Source organism: Bombus terrestris, chromosome 4 (genome assembly GCF_910591885.1).
Source record: "Bombus terrestris chromosome 4, iyBomTerr1.2, whole genome shotgun sequence".
Taxonomy (NCBI): domain Eukaryota; kingdom Metazoa; phylum Arthropoda; class Insecta; order Hymenoptera; family Apidae; genus Bombus; species Bombus terrestris.
Window position 1 is genome coordinate 1,423,387 of NC_063272.1, and position 19,076 is coordinate 1,442,462.

Genomic DNA, 19,076 nt, shown 5'->3' on the forward strand with positions numbered 1-19,076 from the left:
ATTATCTTGACTTATTAGGAGGCCGTATTTAACTCGTTTCTTTACAATTGCTAGAATCTTTAAACATTGTAATAATATTACTGTTTCACCGTCATTGTGACTGTGCCTATATATGTTTCTTTTATAAAAATTTGTAACGCGATCAAAATGATTGACGTTTAATAAGTCTATGATCGACTAATTAGAAGAATAGCAGGAAGAAATTGAAGTGTAAAAGTAATTCGAAATAGGTTAAATAGTCGTAGGCGGATAAGTACTAAAGGAATGATTACCGAAGACTACAACTAAAAAGATGTCGTGCACGATCTCGACTTTGATCACATTAACTCTTCGTTCCCCCTATCATAATCCTTTGTTGCGTCCTTAAAAAGATAGAAGTGGTGAGGAAAGGGGAGTGAGTAAGAGAGAAATGGAAGAGAAACAGAGTGAGAAAGAACATTCAGCAAAGCAACGACGGTCAATGGTGATGGCCGCGGTGCAGCTAAATGGTGGAGTCAGCCAGTCCGTCTCGAAACACCGAGGTTTAAACACCGTCAAGAAAGCATCGGGTGGATTTTGTCTTGATTCCTCTGTTGATCTATCGTTTTATTGTTATAATCGTGCAATTGTGAAAACGTTTATCATAGTTACGTATACGTGTCATCGTAAACTGCGAGTGTGTGTTCTATTCTTAATTGTTCGAACGATATTGCCGTGTGTTACGCGAACGTGGGACACAGAAATTGAGATGCATTTACTTCTGACACAAGGATAAAATCGACGGTCTACGCAGTTATTATTTCTAAGTCATGGTCGTCTCTTTTTGACCGACTTCTCATGCGTCACTACTTGAATAATGTAAGAACGCGCGTTATTTGAAATCTATTTGAACCTGAATTGTTTCAATTCTTTATTTTCTTTAGAGTATTTAATTAGTTTTAAATTCAGCAAGTGACGTGTTGTTGTCAAATCGAGTGTAATAGGTAGAATTATGCTATTTGAAGAATTGCTTAAATTAAGTATCTTGTCATTCTAAATTGACGTAAACAATGCCGGTATCATTTGCACGTTTTTATACAAAAGATTTTTGAAGCACATGCTTTACGTGCCAAAGACACAATTATATTTCAATATGAAAATAAATATTTATAAATTAAAATAAATCCATAATGAAGTTTCTTCTTAAATGTATCTAATTAACAAAAATTTGTCATATTTATTTTGTGATAAAGAAAGGATAACATTTGATTTTAAATGTCCTACTAGATAAATGACTTAAGGTTGAAAACAAATAATTTTTCAGGCGATGAGAGAATTTGTATGTATATCCAATAACGAAAACGTAATATTGCGGAAAGGTCGGTTCATTTGAACTAATATCGACCATAAGAAGAGAAACAGCTACTTAAATTTCATTTCAAAGCCAAGATAAGAAATTAAAAAAGATTACAATATAAAATGAAGCTTGAGGGGAATTGTTCACACGAAGATAATACCAATGAAATTTTATTACAACCTAGAAATGGTTCAGGTATTCGTTTACAACTTGTACCAGCACAACCCAAAACGATTACGCATCTACCAAAAAGACCGCCGGTTGAACTAGCATTCACAGATTTAACATACAGGGTACGAGAAGGCAGCAAAAATAGTAAGTATGCTAACTTTTTCTGTAAATACTATTTGCAGCTAAATTAAGTAGCGAAGGTCATTGGACTTATGTTCTATACAATAAAAAATGAGTTATAGTTATGAGTTATAGTATTGTACGAGAATCAAAATCCTTTCATACATTAACAGAGCATAAAAAATAATTTCGTTATTTGTTCCCTTTTGGTCAAATTTATACAGTTAAACTGGTTCTTGATGATACTGGTCATAAAGAGAACGTAAATATTATTTGTGTGAAAGTGCCGTTTACACAATTCAGTACTTGTATCTGGGGCTATATAAGTATATTATTTTCAAATAGTAAGATTAATTAATTAAACAACAAAATATTCAATATTTGATTTTATAAAAGCAAAAATAGTTAGCTGACGATTAAACCTTTCTTTTTGTTGTCATCGTGTAGATATTTTCTTTGAAAAAAATAACTTTCTACGTTATGCCATTTGTAGAGCGCAGTTGACTAAAGTGAAGGAATTAGTAAGTGAAATTTTATAAGAGACCGGTTACGGTGCAAGGTTTTAATCACGATTTCCGAAGTACATCGTATATAAACATATGTATATTTATTACTTGAAAGGAGATCGTTATTGACATCTTTTTAAATATTTCAATCAGGTCGACACAATTTTTAGTGTGAAGTATACTTATTCTTAATCGAGTATTTTTAGCAGAAACAATAATATAATAAGAAAAACAAATAATGCGGGTGATAATAATACGAATAATGACAAAAACTAAGTCTTTGTTTCCATTTATCATCAGTTTATATTACAATCAGTTTAGTGTTCCAACTGCAGCAGTTGTGCGATAAAACTCCGTTTCATTTGTCGGGTTGGCATTTTCATTTTGTTTCAATTAATATTTCTAGAAATTTTCTTTCCTTTAATTTTATGATTGTATTTTGCAATCGAATGAACAATGAAATGTGACTAAAAAATGTTTGTTCCCTAATTAATAATTCATGAGCCATCATACATTGCGATGGCTTGTTCGCGTGTCAATGATCAGAGATTTATAATAATACTGCAGGAATTATTTCATCATAATATGTACACAAATCTTATGAATAAGATAATAAAACGTTACATGTTTATGTTTTTACGGATATTTAAAGAGTATAGACGTCCTGTCACATAAACGAAAGAAGTAACGTTTAGAGTTTAGAGAATCTTAAAGTAAACTATGTGTCTTAAATAAACATAAAGGCTGTTTTTGTTTCAGGCCAAAGTTCATTCTCGTAATTGTATTTTTTTTCACAGTACTTGTTAGCTATGTAGTTTCGTATGTGACGTACATCTGCACACACATACACCTGCACGTGGAGCGATCAGGGCAATATGACCGCTTGCAGAAAGTGAATGTATATAGCAATATTTTTGCAACCCACGTTTTGCGTAACTAGGAACAGCCTGTTTGAAATTGACCTTTTTTTAATATTCAAAAAATTATTGTCGCGATTATTGAAATTGGCGATGACATTGTACAAATTTATTAATTAATATAAATGAATTATCATTTGCAAGAGAAATGTTTATACGTTAATAGAAAATCAAAGTCTCAAATGCGTTTGCCATTTAAATTTTGTATTGCAGTTTTGTATTGTAGTTCAGATGCACTGCTTAGACTAAAAAGGAAGCACCCAGCAGACCTTATAAAGGACATAACCTAACAAACACGAGGATGGTACCCCGCTGGGGGTAGCCACCAACATGCTAATATAACCGTTAAAAAATTCCACCAAATGTCCAAATTGGACAAATTGTGAATTTTAATAAATAAATAAATAAATAAATAAATAAATAAATAAAAAAGATGCACTGCTTGTATAAAAGTCTAATATTCTGACTTAAGAAACTGCTTGATAAAGGTTAAAGGATGATTTCGTCATACATTGTACTGCTATGTGAAACTATGTGTATTATTAGTATTTATTCAAGTAGAAAGCTTGATAATTTATTTAGAGTTGTTATTACTAAAAACGCAATTCGCGTACTTTATTTTGTTTTTTTACACATAACGTTGTCAAATGTAATATCCAACTTCATACTCTTCATACTTTTCAATACTTTCACACTCCAACTTCATAATACTGTTAGGTATACAAAAAATCCACTATCATACAATCATCGCATGTGTGTGATATAATAACAATGTCATAGTATGTATTAGTTTTGGTTTATCATGTAGCAGATAGATAGTTGTTACTTCATTAATTTTTCCTTCTCGCCTACAAAATAAGGTTGGTTTACAAAAATTAATTCACATTCATCCACACATATATTATATGTATATATAATATAGTGGGTAATAGTAATATAACGCATTAGAATATAATAATGATAAATTATACGTAATTGAAAATATATCGTAGACTATCTTGAAGAGAAATGCAATAGCACAAATTGACTACAAGCAAAATGATATTCTTACAATTAGGATAGTGTAACTATAAAGACTAAAGTCCTCGGCTTACGATGAATGACAAAACAAGTTTTGCGATATAAACTACCGAACGAAAAAAAATAATGGATTATGCAAAGAACGATATCCCGCCATTAGTTCCCTTGATAATTATATAGATTAGGGGACACATCATCGATTTCAGTAATTTTTAGATATGTTAGCAAGGCTAACATTCTGAGTTCGGCTTTAATTTTCGACATAGCCATAAAAATATTTTTAATACTTTTACTTCAGTGTGGATTAATTAATCTTCAGATGTAAAGACAATCTTAAAATCCGTCAGTGGAAGACTACGATCTGGAGAACTGACGGCTATTATGGGGCCTTCCGGTGCAGGAAAGTCTACTCTTTTAAACATCCTGACCGGATATAAGTGAGTTCTTCTTCTTTCGTTCTTCGAAAATTTTCTTCGTTTGTAAATACGATAGAGATACATTTTTTAAATAATATCAAAATCTATCAACAAAGCTGTCACGATTACAAAAAATTGAAGTTCATTTTCGTTGGAATATACTTGACAGAGGCAATACTAGCTAATATGTACGTAATTCGTAAACTCCAACTGGTTCAGCCATCCATAGGCCAATTAAATCTAACGATCAGGTGGCGAATGAGATTCAACGATACTATTATTTATTATGCTGTCTTGTATCACGACACTTACCTGAATTATAGATACAAAAAACACCTCGATAGCTTACGAATGATAATAAAATTTGTAATCGCTCTTATTTAATTTATTCTAATAACTATGAATATTCTTTCGTCATTCGAGTTTTTAGCGTAAGCGATATTATACACATGAGATATTCAAAATCGAAATATTATTGAATAGATATTCAACATCAAATTATTTTGCATGTTTATTTAGATCAACAGGTACCGAAGGAAGTATTACAATGAATGGCCATGAAAGGAATTTTAGTGCCTTTAGAAAATTATCATGCTACATTATGCAAGATAATCAACTTCATGCGAATCTAACTGTAGCTGAAGCTATGAAGGTCGCTTCGAACCTTAAACTTGGATCACATGTAAGCCAAGCAGAAAAGGAAGAAGTGGTATGTTCGTTAAATATTTTCTCTATAGATAACAAGAGAATTACTGCTGCTATATTACTGAATGGAGGATTGAGAATGAATGTTGAATTTCCTGATGATCCATAATGATTCCATTCATTTGTATTTATTAGATTCAAGAAATTCTAGAAACACTTGGTCTATCCGAACATCGTCGAACTATGACTTCGAATTTGAGCGGTGGACAAAAAAAACGGCTTTCCATTGCGCTTGAATTAGTCAATAATCCTCCGATTATGTTCTTCGACGAACCTACTAGGTAAGGAAATCTTATTGTATTTAATATATTGTACAATGTGATTTAAAAGGATAAAGAATCTGGTTTAAAAGGAGATGTGTTTTTGAAATGTTGTACCATACCAGAAAGAGATATGCTTTTTCTCCTGCATGTAGCTTCACTTTCACCATCATCATTACCAGAGAATCCTCGTTGCTCTTTATATAACGTTTGAATGAAAACATGATCAGTGTCAGGGAATTATCCTTGCAAATTTTTAAAGATTTTTCTATGAATTTCGTTGTCTTATTTGTAATTTTCATTTTTTCCTTTTCTTAACATTCTAAAATGTATTAAGACTCATCATAATTTACTAATGTTTAACGATTACATGCACAAATGTGACGCATTAAAAAAAGATAAAAATATATAAGCGAATTTCATTAAATGACAAAATGAAAGGATGAAGTAAGAGAAAGTACGCAAATAACAAGTTTTTAAAAGTTTTTACTTTCTCGCTTTCACTGACGTCGCATATACTATTCTTTTTTACACGCTATACTTGCAACTATCAGTCGCTTTGATTATTTATATTTGCTGAACAATACTGCTTCTATGAACTATGAAATTATTTCAACAAATTCTTTAGTATGCAATTAATTAAAACTTAAAAAAACTTAAACCGGCGTTTAACCGGTTCTTGAAGGTCTACCAGAGTTCTTTTCCTTGTGATTAAGTCGGAAGAAAAAAGTAATCGATTCAAGATCGTTCATGTATATAATTGTTCTAAAATCCAATGAAAAACTATTAGAATTCTTTTTTTAGAAATATTCGAAATATTGCTTGATAATAAGTAACACATGTTTTATCAATTTACAGTGGTTTGGACTCTTCATCTTGTTTTCAATGTATTTCACTCTTAAAAACCTTAGCTCGAGGAGGAAGAACAATAATATGTACCATCCATCAGCCCAGCGCTAGGCTATTCGAAATGTTTGACTCTCTGTACACATTAGCCGAAGGACAATGTGTATATCAGGGATCTACGTCGCAGTTAGTGCCATTCCTTAGAAATATTGGACTCAACTGCCCAAGTTATCACAATCCAGCCTCTTTTAGTAAGCTATTTGTAATATCAGCGCATTTCTAGATTCTTTAGATACTGATTACTGTAATTCAATTCAAAGTTATCGAAGTATCATGCGGAGAATACGGTGACAACATCAGAAATCTGGTGAACGCTATAAAGAATGGAAAATATGACATTCGAGAAGGATACCCGTTCCCTGAAAATAAGTCGGAAGGATTGAATAACGTATCTAGTGATTCGTTTTCGAAAGGTGAAGGTCGCGACGAAAACGTTGAAATGAAAGATAAAAATGATGTTAATAATTTGGAAGAAAAGTTTCAAGAGGATAAAATAAAGGAGATAAATAATAAAGGAATTATCCCATCTTACGCAACTAACGATATTACGAAACAAGGTTCATAAGGAGATCCAGTAAATTATTAACCCTTATCACTTTTCTAAAGTAAAACGCTAACTTATATTTGTCAGCATTACTGGCTGTTAAAGTAATGAGGGTTAAATAATATATATCAATTATATCTTTTATATAAATCGTTATTTTTATGTAGTAGATGTAGTGATACCGGTTGATATGGAGAAAAAGGATAATGCTGAAGTAGCCTTACTTGATGAATCGATTGTAATTACTCCAGAGAGATACCCCACATCAGAATGTCAACAGTTCTGGATCGTTTTAAAACGAGCTTTACTTTTTAGTCGAAGAGATTGGGTAAATTGATCAAAATTTAGTTAATCAATTGATTTATTTAAGATCATTCCTCTGACTCATGAGTTATTAGAGATTTTACAATTCTAATGTTATTTCTTTTTTAGACACTTATGTATCTTCGACTTTTTGCTCACATTTTAGTAGGTTTATTGATTGGCGCACTTTATTATGATATTGGGAATGATGGTGCTAAAGTACTTAGCAACCTTGGGTTTTTATTTTTTAATATGCTGTTTCTTATGTATACGTCTATGACCATTACGATATTGTCTTGTGAGTCATATTGGCCTTATTTGTTCTTTTATTTCTTTTGTATTACGATAGTATTTGTAACAAAATTGTATTTCTTACAGTTCCCCTAGAACTACCAGTGCTTTTAAAAGAAAATTTTAATAGATGGTATTCTCTCAAGGCCTACTATCTAGCAATTACCATATCAGATATACCATTTCAGGTAAAAAAGCAGGATATATGTGACTTGACTCTGTGAAGCTATGTATTCTTTTTCACATCTGAAAATTTATCTATTATTTCTTTTTTGCAGGCAATATTCTGCATTATGTATGTTACGATTGTGTACTTTATGACAAGTCAACCAACAGATATTATGCGATTCAGTATGTTCTTGGGAACATGTTTACTTATTTCTTTCGTTGCACAATCGGTTGGGCTAGTGGTTGGTGCAGCAATGAATGTTCAGAACGGCGTATTCTTGGCACCGGTCATGTCTGTACCGTTTCTTTTGTTCTCCGGCTTTTTCGTTAGCTTTGACGCTATTCCAGTATATCTTAGATGGATTACCTATCTAAGCTACATTAGATATGGTTTTGAAGGGACTGCTCTGGCCACATATTCCTTTGGCAGAGAAAAGCTTAAATGTTTCCAGGTATGACGTGTCTCGTTTGTTTTTATTAAATTCTTTAGAAGACTAATTATTATTAGATACTTTGACAAAATACGCATTTATAGAAATCTGACTTTCCTTCAGAACAATGCATATATATGCACATATATACATACATATAAAATTCCATATATTTACAGGTGTACTGCCACTTTAAAAACCCAGAAACAACGTTGGAGGAATTAGATATGCTCGATGCTGATTTTACTCTTGATATCCTTGCCTTGCTTTTGATATTCGTTGTACTTCGAATTGCTGCCTATTTGTTCCTTCGTTGGAAACTAAAGACTGCACGATAGATCACTGTACGATTATTGTCAATTTAACAATGTTATAGCGTACAACACCTTTCCAAATGGACGCTACAGATTAAAATAATGCATTTTTTCATATGATCGTACACCACAAATCCGTGATTAACAATTTTGTTTCGACATCGAAAACTGTTCACATCAACAATTTCCAATCATCGAAGAAACCTTATGTACCGGAAGAATGAATTACCACATACTCTTTATGCTTATGATTGAGGATGTTATAAGATTTAGATGAACATAATTTATTCTTTGTTAGTTTTACGATAATAATTCTGTGGTAACTATTGCGGCCGTAATTATCTACATTTTTGTATCCATTTTGTTATATAACACAACAACTTTAAAAAATGTGCATGAACATATACGGTGATCTCAAATGGATCATTAGTGTGTCTAGTATAAATTTACAAAACGATAGCTAGGAAAAGGATTAAATTTACTGGATCTGACTATAAATGAACACCCACAAAACTCTGCAGTTCTATGCATTGGAAAGAGTAAGAGGCCTTAATTGACAACATTTCGCGAGTGATCATATTTTTTATCTGCCTATGGCTGTGAGTTTAAAAATACAGAAAAATAACAAAACAAATACGATACGGTGTATCTTTAATTTTAACGCGGAAGCATAAATTGATGTTTTTCTATTCAGGATAGTGTCTGAAATAGCAAATACCTTGTCAGGTTTATCTTATCACGTATCTCATGCGTTAAATTTTGGTAATACGCCCCCAGCATCATTGCATATTTGAAAACTTAAGATTTAGAATAAGTTTACCGAAGTTGTACATTCACAACTCTTCCAATTGATGTAACTCTTGACTTTAGTGTATATCTTTAAAGCGAATTTACTTTTGTAAAAGTATAAATCAAGTAAAAAAATACATAGAGTACTTTAAACGCCTTAAAGGAGACAATTTTGTCAACAGTCCTAGTCTAAATTCGTTTTTCAATTTTCAAAGTTTAGGAATTGTGATATCGGTTGTTGATGCAAAACATAAAAATTAAATTGAACGAATTAAAACGTTTAATTTAATATGTTAATAATGTTCACTAACTTGAAAAATGTACGTTAATGAAAAAATCTGTTTATATCTATTTACACAAATGGGATGAATTATACATGTTTATATATAAAATGTTTACGTGATCGATTCCGATCGATATACATGTATATGTATACAATACATAATATATTTTATAATATCGTCATGCGGATGCACACACTTGTGCTGAATTGACATAATATTCGTTGTATTTTATAACGTATGTTTATTACAAATAAAAATATGCCTTTCATAACATCGCTAGTTTAAACATTTATCATATATTATTACAAAATATAGGAAAGTTATATTTCTTGGTATTCAAAATGGATGTATTGGTGAAACTAAATTTTTTTACACAATTTCAATTTAGCGAATTATAACAAAATAAATTATATTAAATATAATATAATATAATAAATTATAATAAAATAAAGAGTTGCAATTTATGAAAAAGGAAATAAAGATAAAATATAAAATGATAAAAAAATAACAAATGAAATGAATATCGCTATTAAAAGTGTATCATTATTCATGTGTAGGAAATTATGTGTATAACATGGTCATCATATTTTCAATAATTACATCGCGGTAATATTATGTTATGCTTAAGACTATTTTCTCAATTATTATTTGATTAATTTCATGGAATAGTGGTGATTTTCCTTCTTTATATAAGTATGTATAAGTATCATTTACATAAGATGTTTATTCCGTATCAAACGTAGCAATTTAGTTTTTAAATCCAAGGAGATATTAAGACGTATGGTTGTCTATTTATTCCAAATTTTATACCTATTTTCCATGTAGTATATTAGTGAATTATGAGCTTATTGTCTTCCCCGCTTCGTGCTCCTTTTTATTGCTTTTTGAAAAACTCTATTTTCTAATGGTTTGGAGTGGTATCTATCAATGTTTTAACGCATTTACTGGTTACATTACTTTAATAAAAAAATTAAATAAATTAAAATAGTTTTTTCGTATTATATGTATATTAGAATTTGATTTTGATTATAATTTGAGGCAGTTACAATTCAAGATTCTGAAGCTTATATTTCTTTAGCGTGGTATTATTTTTAACATGACAAGAAATCGCAGTATATATAGTACATGTATACAAAGTAGGTAGCACATATGCAAACTAATCTAGATAATATTGACAATAAATGACTAATAATGGGAGCTAAATGCGCATTTATTAATATTTCTATTTTACGGTACGCTTCAATCAATATCGCGATATTTTACGAAATACTTCGATAAATATTAATATATTCCTTTTACTTTTTATGTTATGAAAAGTAACGAAGCAAAACAATCGAGAAGTTATATAAAACGTGCTTGAATGTAAATAAAGAAGAATAACAAGATTATGGGAAGAATACATGCTACAAAGGATGTTATTCGTTTTTATTGAAACAATGCAAAAAGAACAATGTTAAGAAAATATTGCTGCATATTTTGTAGATGATAGTATACCAATAGGTTTTCTACAGTTGAATATATTTATATATTTGATCAATGTTATGTAGGTGAAAAAACGAAACTTGAAATTTAGTTATTGCTTTTTTATAGCGGCAATACTTTCTCTTTATTTTGGTTGTTATCACAATGCGTAATGCATTATACATATGTATATCGTATCTGTGGAACATATACAAACATCGCGTATAGTATGATTCACACTGGACTTTGCACGTATTTTTAATGGTTTCTTTGTTACAATATATCTTTGTTTTCAATCATGTAAGCTATCATAGAGGAAGTGATTTCTTAATGTATATGAGTTCTAATTACAAGTTACTTCGTTTCAGAATGTACAAATGTAGTAATATACAATATCGTTATAGTACCACCCGATACATTCATGTACGTATAATGTTAAGAATAGGGAAGTGGTTAAAGCTATTTCAACTTCAGTCTTTTACAACGATCTGCCGTGTACTGAGCGTTCGATTGTCCCTACGAGTTTTCCCATCTTCATTCAGTGACTCTCTTTTAAACAGAAAACCGTATAGTCTTATTAATGTTGTAGATCTTCAATAATTTAAAAATTCGCGTTGTTCTGACTATTACACGTTTATTAACTCGTCTTCGATAAATCTTGCTGCTATTTCTAATTATATGTATTTGACTTAATTAATCGAGTGAAATTTATCTAAACGGATGGTCATATTTCATCGATTTATCCATAAAAACGTTTCGTAATCATTTATGAAAGGTTCGTAAAAGGTTATTGTTTATCATCGTCAACCTCGATCACAAATAATTTCATAGAACGTAATCGAGTTTTTTAAATTTTTGGGAATGTTTTTATGAACTCGCTAGGGAATTTTTAGCGCGGTAAATTATTCAAGGTATGAGGAAGGTACTTACATATTTTGAATAATGATCTGAACAAAGTGGATATAAATTAGTGAAACTACCGATCAATCATGTCCACAAAATCGGAGTCCAAGGAGAAGCAGAGCTGCGATGGAATGCAAAACACCCCAGTATTACCATCATATTCGAAAATAACAACCCCTATTGACATCGAATTCAATGACTTAACTTATACAGTACCTTGTGGTAGAAAAGGTACGATAATATAAACATTGCTATACTGTTTGAATACAATAGTTGAAGTATTCAAATTTCATTTTATAATTTAAGTATTAAATATATTCTCTTATGTTCTAGTAGAACGAATATGTTTAAAATAAATATATAATGCAATTTTTCATTTTTTTATTTAAGCACCGTTTCGTCTGAAACGTATCCGCGAAAGAGTATATTCGATATTCTATATCGCAATTTTAATAATATGCCTTCAAAAGAACTCAAAAATGTCTACTCGAAACATTGATTGCTTAAAAATTTCTTTAAAATTCCTTTACGATTCAATGATAAAGAAAATTATTCTTACAAAATTATCGAGTAAAAAGATTCCACAAAAGTCTTTTAGTTTTGTTGTGGTTTTAATCGTTTTGGCGCATCATTCACTCCGTGACTTATTTTCTATAGTTCTATTAGGTTTATAATCTTTCTACTTGCAAATAACAATATCATACTTGAATAAAACATTTTATGCCTGTTTTATTCTATTTAAAGTTATAATTAAGCGCTTTCTAATGAGAAAAGGTATATTGAACACAATCGAGAAGACGAATTTTTTAAACAAAGCATGCGTACTGTATACATAAAACACAACTAGAATGGAATCGTTTAATGCATACCTCACAATCAGTTACAATTCTAAAAAGCAAAAGATGCAAATTAAGTTAAACACATCGACGCTATCGTGCTTAATTCAATCGATTCAGTAGACGTACAGTAGATGTTATGTAATACGAAAAGTAAATATGTATAAGATAATCATATTTGAATCTAGGATAGCAAAAACAAATTTTATTGCTGCATAATTTTTTAATTATCGGTATTACAGTAAACAAGTTAAGTATGATACATTAATACTTGTTCAAAATAAATCTTATTAAAATAGGTATTTTGTCATGCAACAATACATTAGGAAAATAAATTATTCACTGATTCGATAATTAAATAAGTAAAATAAAAAGGTCATGGATTAATCTTGATACATTGGACCGTTGAATAAAAATGTGTAATTTTATATAATACGAGATTAGATTTTAATATCTTTCATCGCTTCAACATGATAAATATGTACTGTATGCAAATAATTAAAGGACTGTGTGGAAAAATACTAAAATTATTCACTACTTATTGGACTATATCTTTATTATATTTTCTTTCTCTATTATATTTCTTCTTTCTTTATTTCTTTCTATCTTTCTTCTTTCTCTATTATATTTTCTTCGAAATCTCGTTTAATTATGTTACACTACTTGTTTATCTTCGGATATTATCAAAAAATTACACATAAAACTTTCATCTATTTTTCATCTCGACAGTGTATCTGTTAACTTTGCATTCTTTTTGTATAACATAGTAAAATAATGAAATGTTCTATTCTCATATGTCTTAGGCACAAAAGTAATATTAAGAGGAATTTGTGGACAATTTAAATCTGGAGAATTAACCGCTATATTAGGCCCATCAGGCGCGGGAAAATCCACCTTATTAAACATTCTCGCAGGATACAAGTAATGTTTCACATAACTGGAATAAAGTACTTACATGTAATGTAAAATTAATAAATGCATCGAGCAATTGTATTCAAATGAATATATGAAAAATTTATCGTCACGGTGCGTTATCCGTATGCTTTTAACGAAGTTTAAATTAGACTATTCTGCTTAAAAGCACAATCAGCATGTCAAAGGTCATTGACCGCACGGTTTACGTCGTAGACTTTACAATAAATAAGTTTAAAATAAAGACACTTTGTCTAAGTTAAGATCGATAGATCAGCTGCTCGCTATCATTGATACACGACTAACAATTTTTGACTTTTTTCGATTTCATAATCAAAGCTAACGTTTTCAGATCGGCCGATAGCGTTACGGGACACATAAGTATCAATGGACAAACACGAGACGAGGATTATTTAAAAAAAATGTCATGTTACATAATGCAAGAAGATCTTCTTCAACCATGGCTCACAGTACAAGAGGCAATGCAATTTGCTGTAGATTTGAAACTTGACAACATTTCCCAAAAAGCAAAATCGATCGCTGTAAGCATTTTACGCGTTGGCAATACAATTGCATAAGAACAAAAACATATTTCTTTCGTATAGTGTATGTAAAAGGTATCTGTTTGCTTAAAACGCGATTCTTGTACGCAACCTTAAATTATGTTCTCGGAATACTCAGAATACGATGCATTTCATCGCGCGTATTTTTTACATTCTCGACGCGCGCACAATGACAATCTTGAAACAAGAGATCCAAGCATTTCGACGTAATGATACTAGCTTTTTAAAAGTTTGTTGAAATCTATGGATTATCGACATAGTATCAATCCACTATATCCACTATTGAACATTTACATAATTTTAGATAGATGAAATTCTAAATATTTTGCGATTACGTCATGCGAAAGATACAACTACCGAATGTCTATCAGGTGGCGAAAGAAAAAGACTTTCGATCGCTTTGGAACTCGTGAGTAATCCTCCTATTGTGTTTCTTGACGAACCAACTACGTGAGTACTTTATGTCGTTTATTAAGGAAGAAATAATGAAATTTCAATGATTGTTCTACAATCCACCCATTCAATTTCTAGAGGACTAGATGAAATATCAGCTGCACAGTGTACCGACCTTTTAAAATCTTTGGTGCGACTGGGGAGAACGATAATCTGCTCCCTCCATACTCCAAGTGCAAGCATTTTCGCAAAATTCGACCACATTTATGTTATAGCCGCTGGGCAATGTATCTATAGAAGTACTGTACATAATCTAGTACCATTTGTTCGACAAATTGGTATCGAATGCCCGAAACACTACAATCCTGCCGATTTTGGTAAATAATAAGCTAATTAAATTTATATATTGGCTGAATTCATATATCGCTCGAAAACTAAACTGTTATCGTTACAGTGATAGAAATATCTGCCGGCGAATATGGTTCAGAATGGATAAGTCGAATGATAAATGCTGTGGACGCGGAATTTCCTATCGTTCCTGTTTCTCGACGAACGAGATTCGAATTTCAATACAAAACAAAAATATCGAAAGTGCCCTGGTTCAAGCAATTTGTTGTCCTGTCGAGAAGAATGTTATTACAGTTACGTAGAAATAAGGTGCAAAATAATTATAAAATTTAACGAACGGAAGATTTTGGAAGAAATACGTAACGTAACAAATGCTTAATATTTTGCAGAGTTATATGTACTTAAAAATAAGTTTATATATATTCCTGGGCTTCGTCGTTGGTAGTTTATTTTTAAACATTGGAAACGACGGATCGAAAACCTTATCCAACTTTACTTTCTGCTTTGCTTGTTTGATAATTCTCCTTTATGTACCTATGTCACCGGTATTAATGCACTGTAAGGAAACAATAATTACACGAGGCGAATCGATGATCCTTAATGTGCGTTTATTTAAAAAAGATAGGTTGAACTGCCTAATGGATAATAACATTACTACAAAATTAACAATTAATTAATTAACAAATAATTAACAAGTTGCTAAGAATCCTTTGAATGGTAAAATATGAAAGAACGTCCGGCCGAATGTTCGACTACATTTTCCATCGATTATCCTCTATTATCTTACCAATTTTCATTACTGTTTTCTTCAAATTCGATCATACTTTTTAGCTAATTTTAATATTACAGTTCCTTCGGAAGTGCAATTGGTTAAACGAGAATATTTCAACATGTGGTACGATTTAAGTCCCTATTATTGTGCATTTACAATAGTTAATATACCTGGACAGGTAAGAACATATTGCAGGTAATAGCATATTAGATTTCATCAAAAGTTATACAAAATGGCAACTTTATAAATCATTTAAAAAACGAAACAACGTTCTAATCAACAAATCGACGTTGCAGATATTACTATCGTCGATATATTTATTGATGGTATATGTGATCACAAATCAACCTCTGGAGTTGTCCAGATGTGCAATGTTTTTTAGTACTTGCTTCATGTGCGCATTTATCGCGGAAAGTATGGCATTAGTTATAGCCAGCACGCTGAACGTCGTGGTATGTTTCGTATTATCCCTTTATTAGTAATGATAATATTATAACACCATGAGCTAATTGACGATTACCAACTAATATTTCGAAATCTTGACTATTCTCTCTGACGTTAATTATCTTTTAGAATTGTACGTTTGTTGGGCCTGTAATTTCCACTCCATTAGTGTTGGTAGCTATACAAGGAATCGGTGAAACGGAAAGTTTATCTATCTATCGTAAACTCATAATGTATCTAAGTTACATTCGATATGGTATAGAAGGTCTTCTAGTTGCTTTGTATGGTTACAACAGAGAGAAGCTATACTGTCCGCCTACGGAAATATTCTGCCCCTTCGGAACACCTCGACAAGTTTTACGAACAATGCGTAAGTCTAATAAAAGTACTTAAAGGGCTTCAAAATATATTATTTGCTGTAATACAATGTCTTAATTATTGCTTCAGAGATGGAACATGTAGTTTTTTGGGTTGACATTATCGCTTTAATAATTATCCTTATCTGTCTAAGGGCTCTCTCTTATTATTTGCTTAGACAACGACTCAAGCCGAACAAAATGTTTCAAGCACTTCATCTCATTGGAAGGATAATAAAAAATCATTTGAACATCGACAATTAAAACCTAGTCTTATTTGAAGTAGAAATATACGAAATATTTCCGAAAAAGTAATCGATCTTTTATGAGTTTTTTCCGAATGTGATGAAAAGAAGATCACATAACTAAATTTAATTTAATGAACTTATATTGTAATTACGTATAAGCAAATCCATGGCTACTAGTGATTTTAAATGATTTTGTTCATTCTGCCACTAATTAGGTGCAATCAATAAAATGATCTGAAAAGTTTAAAGTATTTCCAATAATAGCATTTTATTTCCTTTTATTTCATTATTGGATATATTTTGCAATACTGGACGCAATATTATAAAGAGATCGATTTATGAAATGTTAATAGAATAATCTACTGAACCTCTTCATTAATAAAGCAGTAATAATAAATGGTAATAAATAGCGATAAATGCATAATAATGAAGAATCATTAATAACAGCCGTCAATAAAAAATTGTTAATATATTACCATGTTGAAATTTCACAGAAACGCAAACATATTATATTATTGTATTTTAAGATATATAAAATGTATAAAAGTTACGCAATCCTCACATTATTCAAACTGTAATTTTCAAATTCTCAATTTCGATTATCGAGTGATATTAGTGATGAAGATTAAATTCGAGAATATCGGATAGAAAAATACAAGTACATATATACATACGTTTATAGCGTTGGCGTCGTCCGGTTATTGAGTGACGAAAATATTTGGAGAACGAAACGTTCACATACATAAAATGCATATAAAATAGAGTTTATCAGATACAAATAAGCAACATAAGATATAATCAAATAATAATGATAATTTCTGTTATGACGAGAAGGGTATATCGAAACACCCTAATGTAAATTTTATTCATGAAACAAAGATACAATTGTAACATTAAGATCTAATAATTAACATCTAATATTCGAAAAAAATTTGATATTCCTAACTTTTCTTGTAAATAAATGAGTGAGTTTCAAGAGGAATATAAAAAAAGGAAAGAAAGTTTTTAATAATTTATTTATAACTATGTTAGTAATACATATGTATGTATTACTTTCATTTATTGTTTGCTAATGCTAATTGTTATTCGGTGCAATATTGTTTAACTAAATTATTTTTTTTTTTTTTATGATATTAAAAAGGACAAGGGCGGGAGGTGAGTTAAAGCAAAAAAGAGACAGAAATATTTATACTCTATACAGCTATGATTAACAAGGAGACGGCAAGAACTGTGAAATCTTGAATGAGTTAGTTGTATGTTCATTCAATATTTTAGGTTCATAGTAAACAGTCCCAAAAGAATTCAAACGCATGGTTTTTTATTTTAAAAAAATTAATCAAGAAATTATGTTCATGGTATAGCAGTTTCTTATGTTTTAAATATTTTAATTAAAATTTTCATCTACAAAATTGTAAGAATATGTAGGCGAATTATAATAAATAAAAATAATCAAAAACTTATCAATATAAGTTGTAAAAATTTAATATTTAAGAAAATATAATATTAATATTAAAAGAATGTATAAAGATATAAAAATATATTTATTAATTTTTCTAAAATAAATTTAATAAACAATTAACTTCTCATTCTGAGGTAACTTAGTGTAATTATTGTGCGATTTTGTTATTCTAATAAGCGTTTTTATCGGATAGGAAAGTATGAACTTTTCCGTAGAACCGTACAATGAAATAGGTTCTGTAGAGTGGACACACAGTCGATTATACCTCGTTTGTGGTGGAACTATGTAAATAGGTTCTTGTATATGCTAGCGTGGAACATCTTCCAGCATTTGACCGCTCGGTGTACCACCTGTATTGTGGAAAAACTATAATAATTGGCACAAGCACGATTATATAAACAGGTCTTGAGACTCATATACCAAAGCCAAAGAGGAGATTTCCTCTTTGCCGAAGCATAGGAAAAATCATTCGAAAATTGAGTCGTAACTAACTTGTGAAAAACCAACATGAAAAACAAGAAGGTTCTCGTTCTGCGCACGCTTGACACGCTATGAATATCTCAAACAGAGATAGGGACACTCTTCATTTCTTTCACCTTCGTAAGATCGTATACTTTATTAACCTTCCACGATGATTTTTCACGACTATTACACGACTAAATTTTCATGCGGTCTTCCTTAGCAAGTGCCGAGACCTACTTCTATGATCGTGGGTGTGAGCACTTTCATTTTTTCTCTAGTAAAACAAAGGAAAAAATAAACTCAAGCTCAAATCATCAAACGCCATCTCTTGGAGTCAATATTTTTAACCAAGAGAAAAAATAAACTAGAACTTGAACTTGAAATCACCAAATATGTATATCAAATAAAATAATTAGAATTAATTTTAAATTAGTGTTTCAATTAATAACATTAACTTGA

General features: G+C 30.6%; 2 protein-coding genes and 1 long non-coding RNA gene across 11 annotated transcripts; 2 read left to right on the plus strand and 1 right to left on the minus strand.

Moving 5' to 3' along the window:
• Positions 1-434: 434 nt before the first annotated feature.
• LOC100644744 (ATP-binding cassette sub-family G member 1) lies at positions 435-9,733 on the plus strand. Of its 2 annotated transcripts, none has more exons than XM_003402392.4 (12): positions 435-837; positions 1,283-1,630; positions 4,369-4,486; positions 4,985-5,174; positions 5,306-5,451; positions 6,289-6,527; positions 6,597-6,893; positions 7,051-7,208; positions 7,313-7,481; positions 7,562-7,662; positions 7,753-8,094; positions 8,253-9,733. In XM_003402392.4, the coding sequence occupies exons 2-12, from the start codon at positions 1,438-1,440 to the stop codon at positions 8,409-8,411; spliced, it is 2,112 nt and encodes a 703-aa protein (XP_003402440.1). In that variant the 5' UTR covers positions 435-837; positions 1,283-1,437; the 3' UTR covers positions 8,412-9,733. The 2 variants fall into 2 exon arrangements, with proteins under 2 accessions (XP_003402440.1, XP_012174180.1); XM_012318790.3 differs by having other exon boundaries at positions 436-837; positions 7,048-7,208.
• Positions 9,734-9,844: 111 nt separating this feature from the next.
• Positions 9,845-16,947, plus strand: LOC100644985 (ATP-binding cassette sub-family G member 1). 8 transcript variants are annotated; one of them, XM_003402394.4, is made up of 12 exons: positions 9,845-11,696; positions 11,804-12,055; positions 13,464-13,581; positions 13,925-14,114; positions 14,440-14,585; positions 14,667-14,905; positions 14,983-15,185; positions 15,266-15,434; positions 15,726-15,826; positions 15,945-16,100; positions 16,222-16,462; positions 16,540-16,947. In XM_003402394.4, exons 2-12 carry the CDS (start codon positions 11,911-11,913, stop codon positions 16,710-16,712), a joined length of 1,881 nt encoding a protein of 626 aa, XP_003402442.2. In that variant the 5' UTR covers positions 9,845-11,696; positions 11,804-11,910; the 3' UTR covers positions 16,713-16,947. The 8 variants fall into 8 exon arrangements, with proteins under 8 accessions (XP_003402442.2, XP_012174183.2, XP_012174182.2 ...); XM_012318793.3 differs by having other exon boundaries at positions 11,815-12,055; XM_012318792.3 differs by having other exon boundaries at positions 9,845-12,055.
• Positions 16,948-18,218: 1,271 nt separating this feature from the next.
• Positions 18,219-19,017, minus strand: LOC125384857. The gene is made up of 2 exons (XR_007223671.1): positions 18,576-19,017; positions 18,219-18,505 (listed from the first exon to the last, which is right to left on the minus strand). It is a non-coding gene; the product is annotated as an uncharacterized LOC125384857 (long non-coding RNA).
• Between the last annotated feature and the right edge of the window lie 59 nt (positions 19,018-19,076).

Bases quoted from the DNA above. Each gene is read 5' to 3' on its own strand.
- LOC100644744 (XM_012318790.3), top strand. From the start codon at position 1,438: ATGAAGCTTGAGGGGAATTGTTCACACGAAGATAATACCAATGAAATT. The intron at 4,487-4,984 runs GTGAGTTCTTCT...ATGTTTATTTAG, and splicing joins AACATCCTGACCGGATATAA to ATCAACAGGTACCGAAGGAA. The intron at 5,452-6,288 runs GTAAGGAAATCT...ATCAATTTACAG, and splicing joins TTCTTCGACGAACCTACTAG to TGGTTTGGACTCTTCATCTT.
- LOC100644985 (XM_012318792.3), top strand. From the start codon at position 11,911: ATGTCCACAAAATCGGAGTCCAAGGAGAAGCAGAGCTGCGATGGAATG. The intron at 14,906-14,982 runs GTAAATAATAAG...TTATCGTTACAG, and splicing joins CTACAATCCTGCCGATTTTG to TGATAGAAATATCTGCCGGC. The intron at 15,435-15,725 runs GTAAGGAAACAA...TTAATATTACAG, and splicing joins GTCACCGGTATTAATGCACT to TTCCTTCGGAAGTGCAATTG.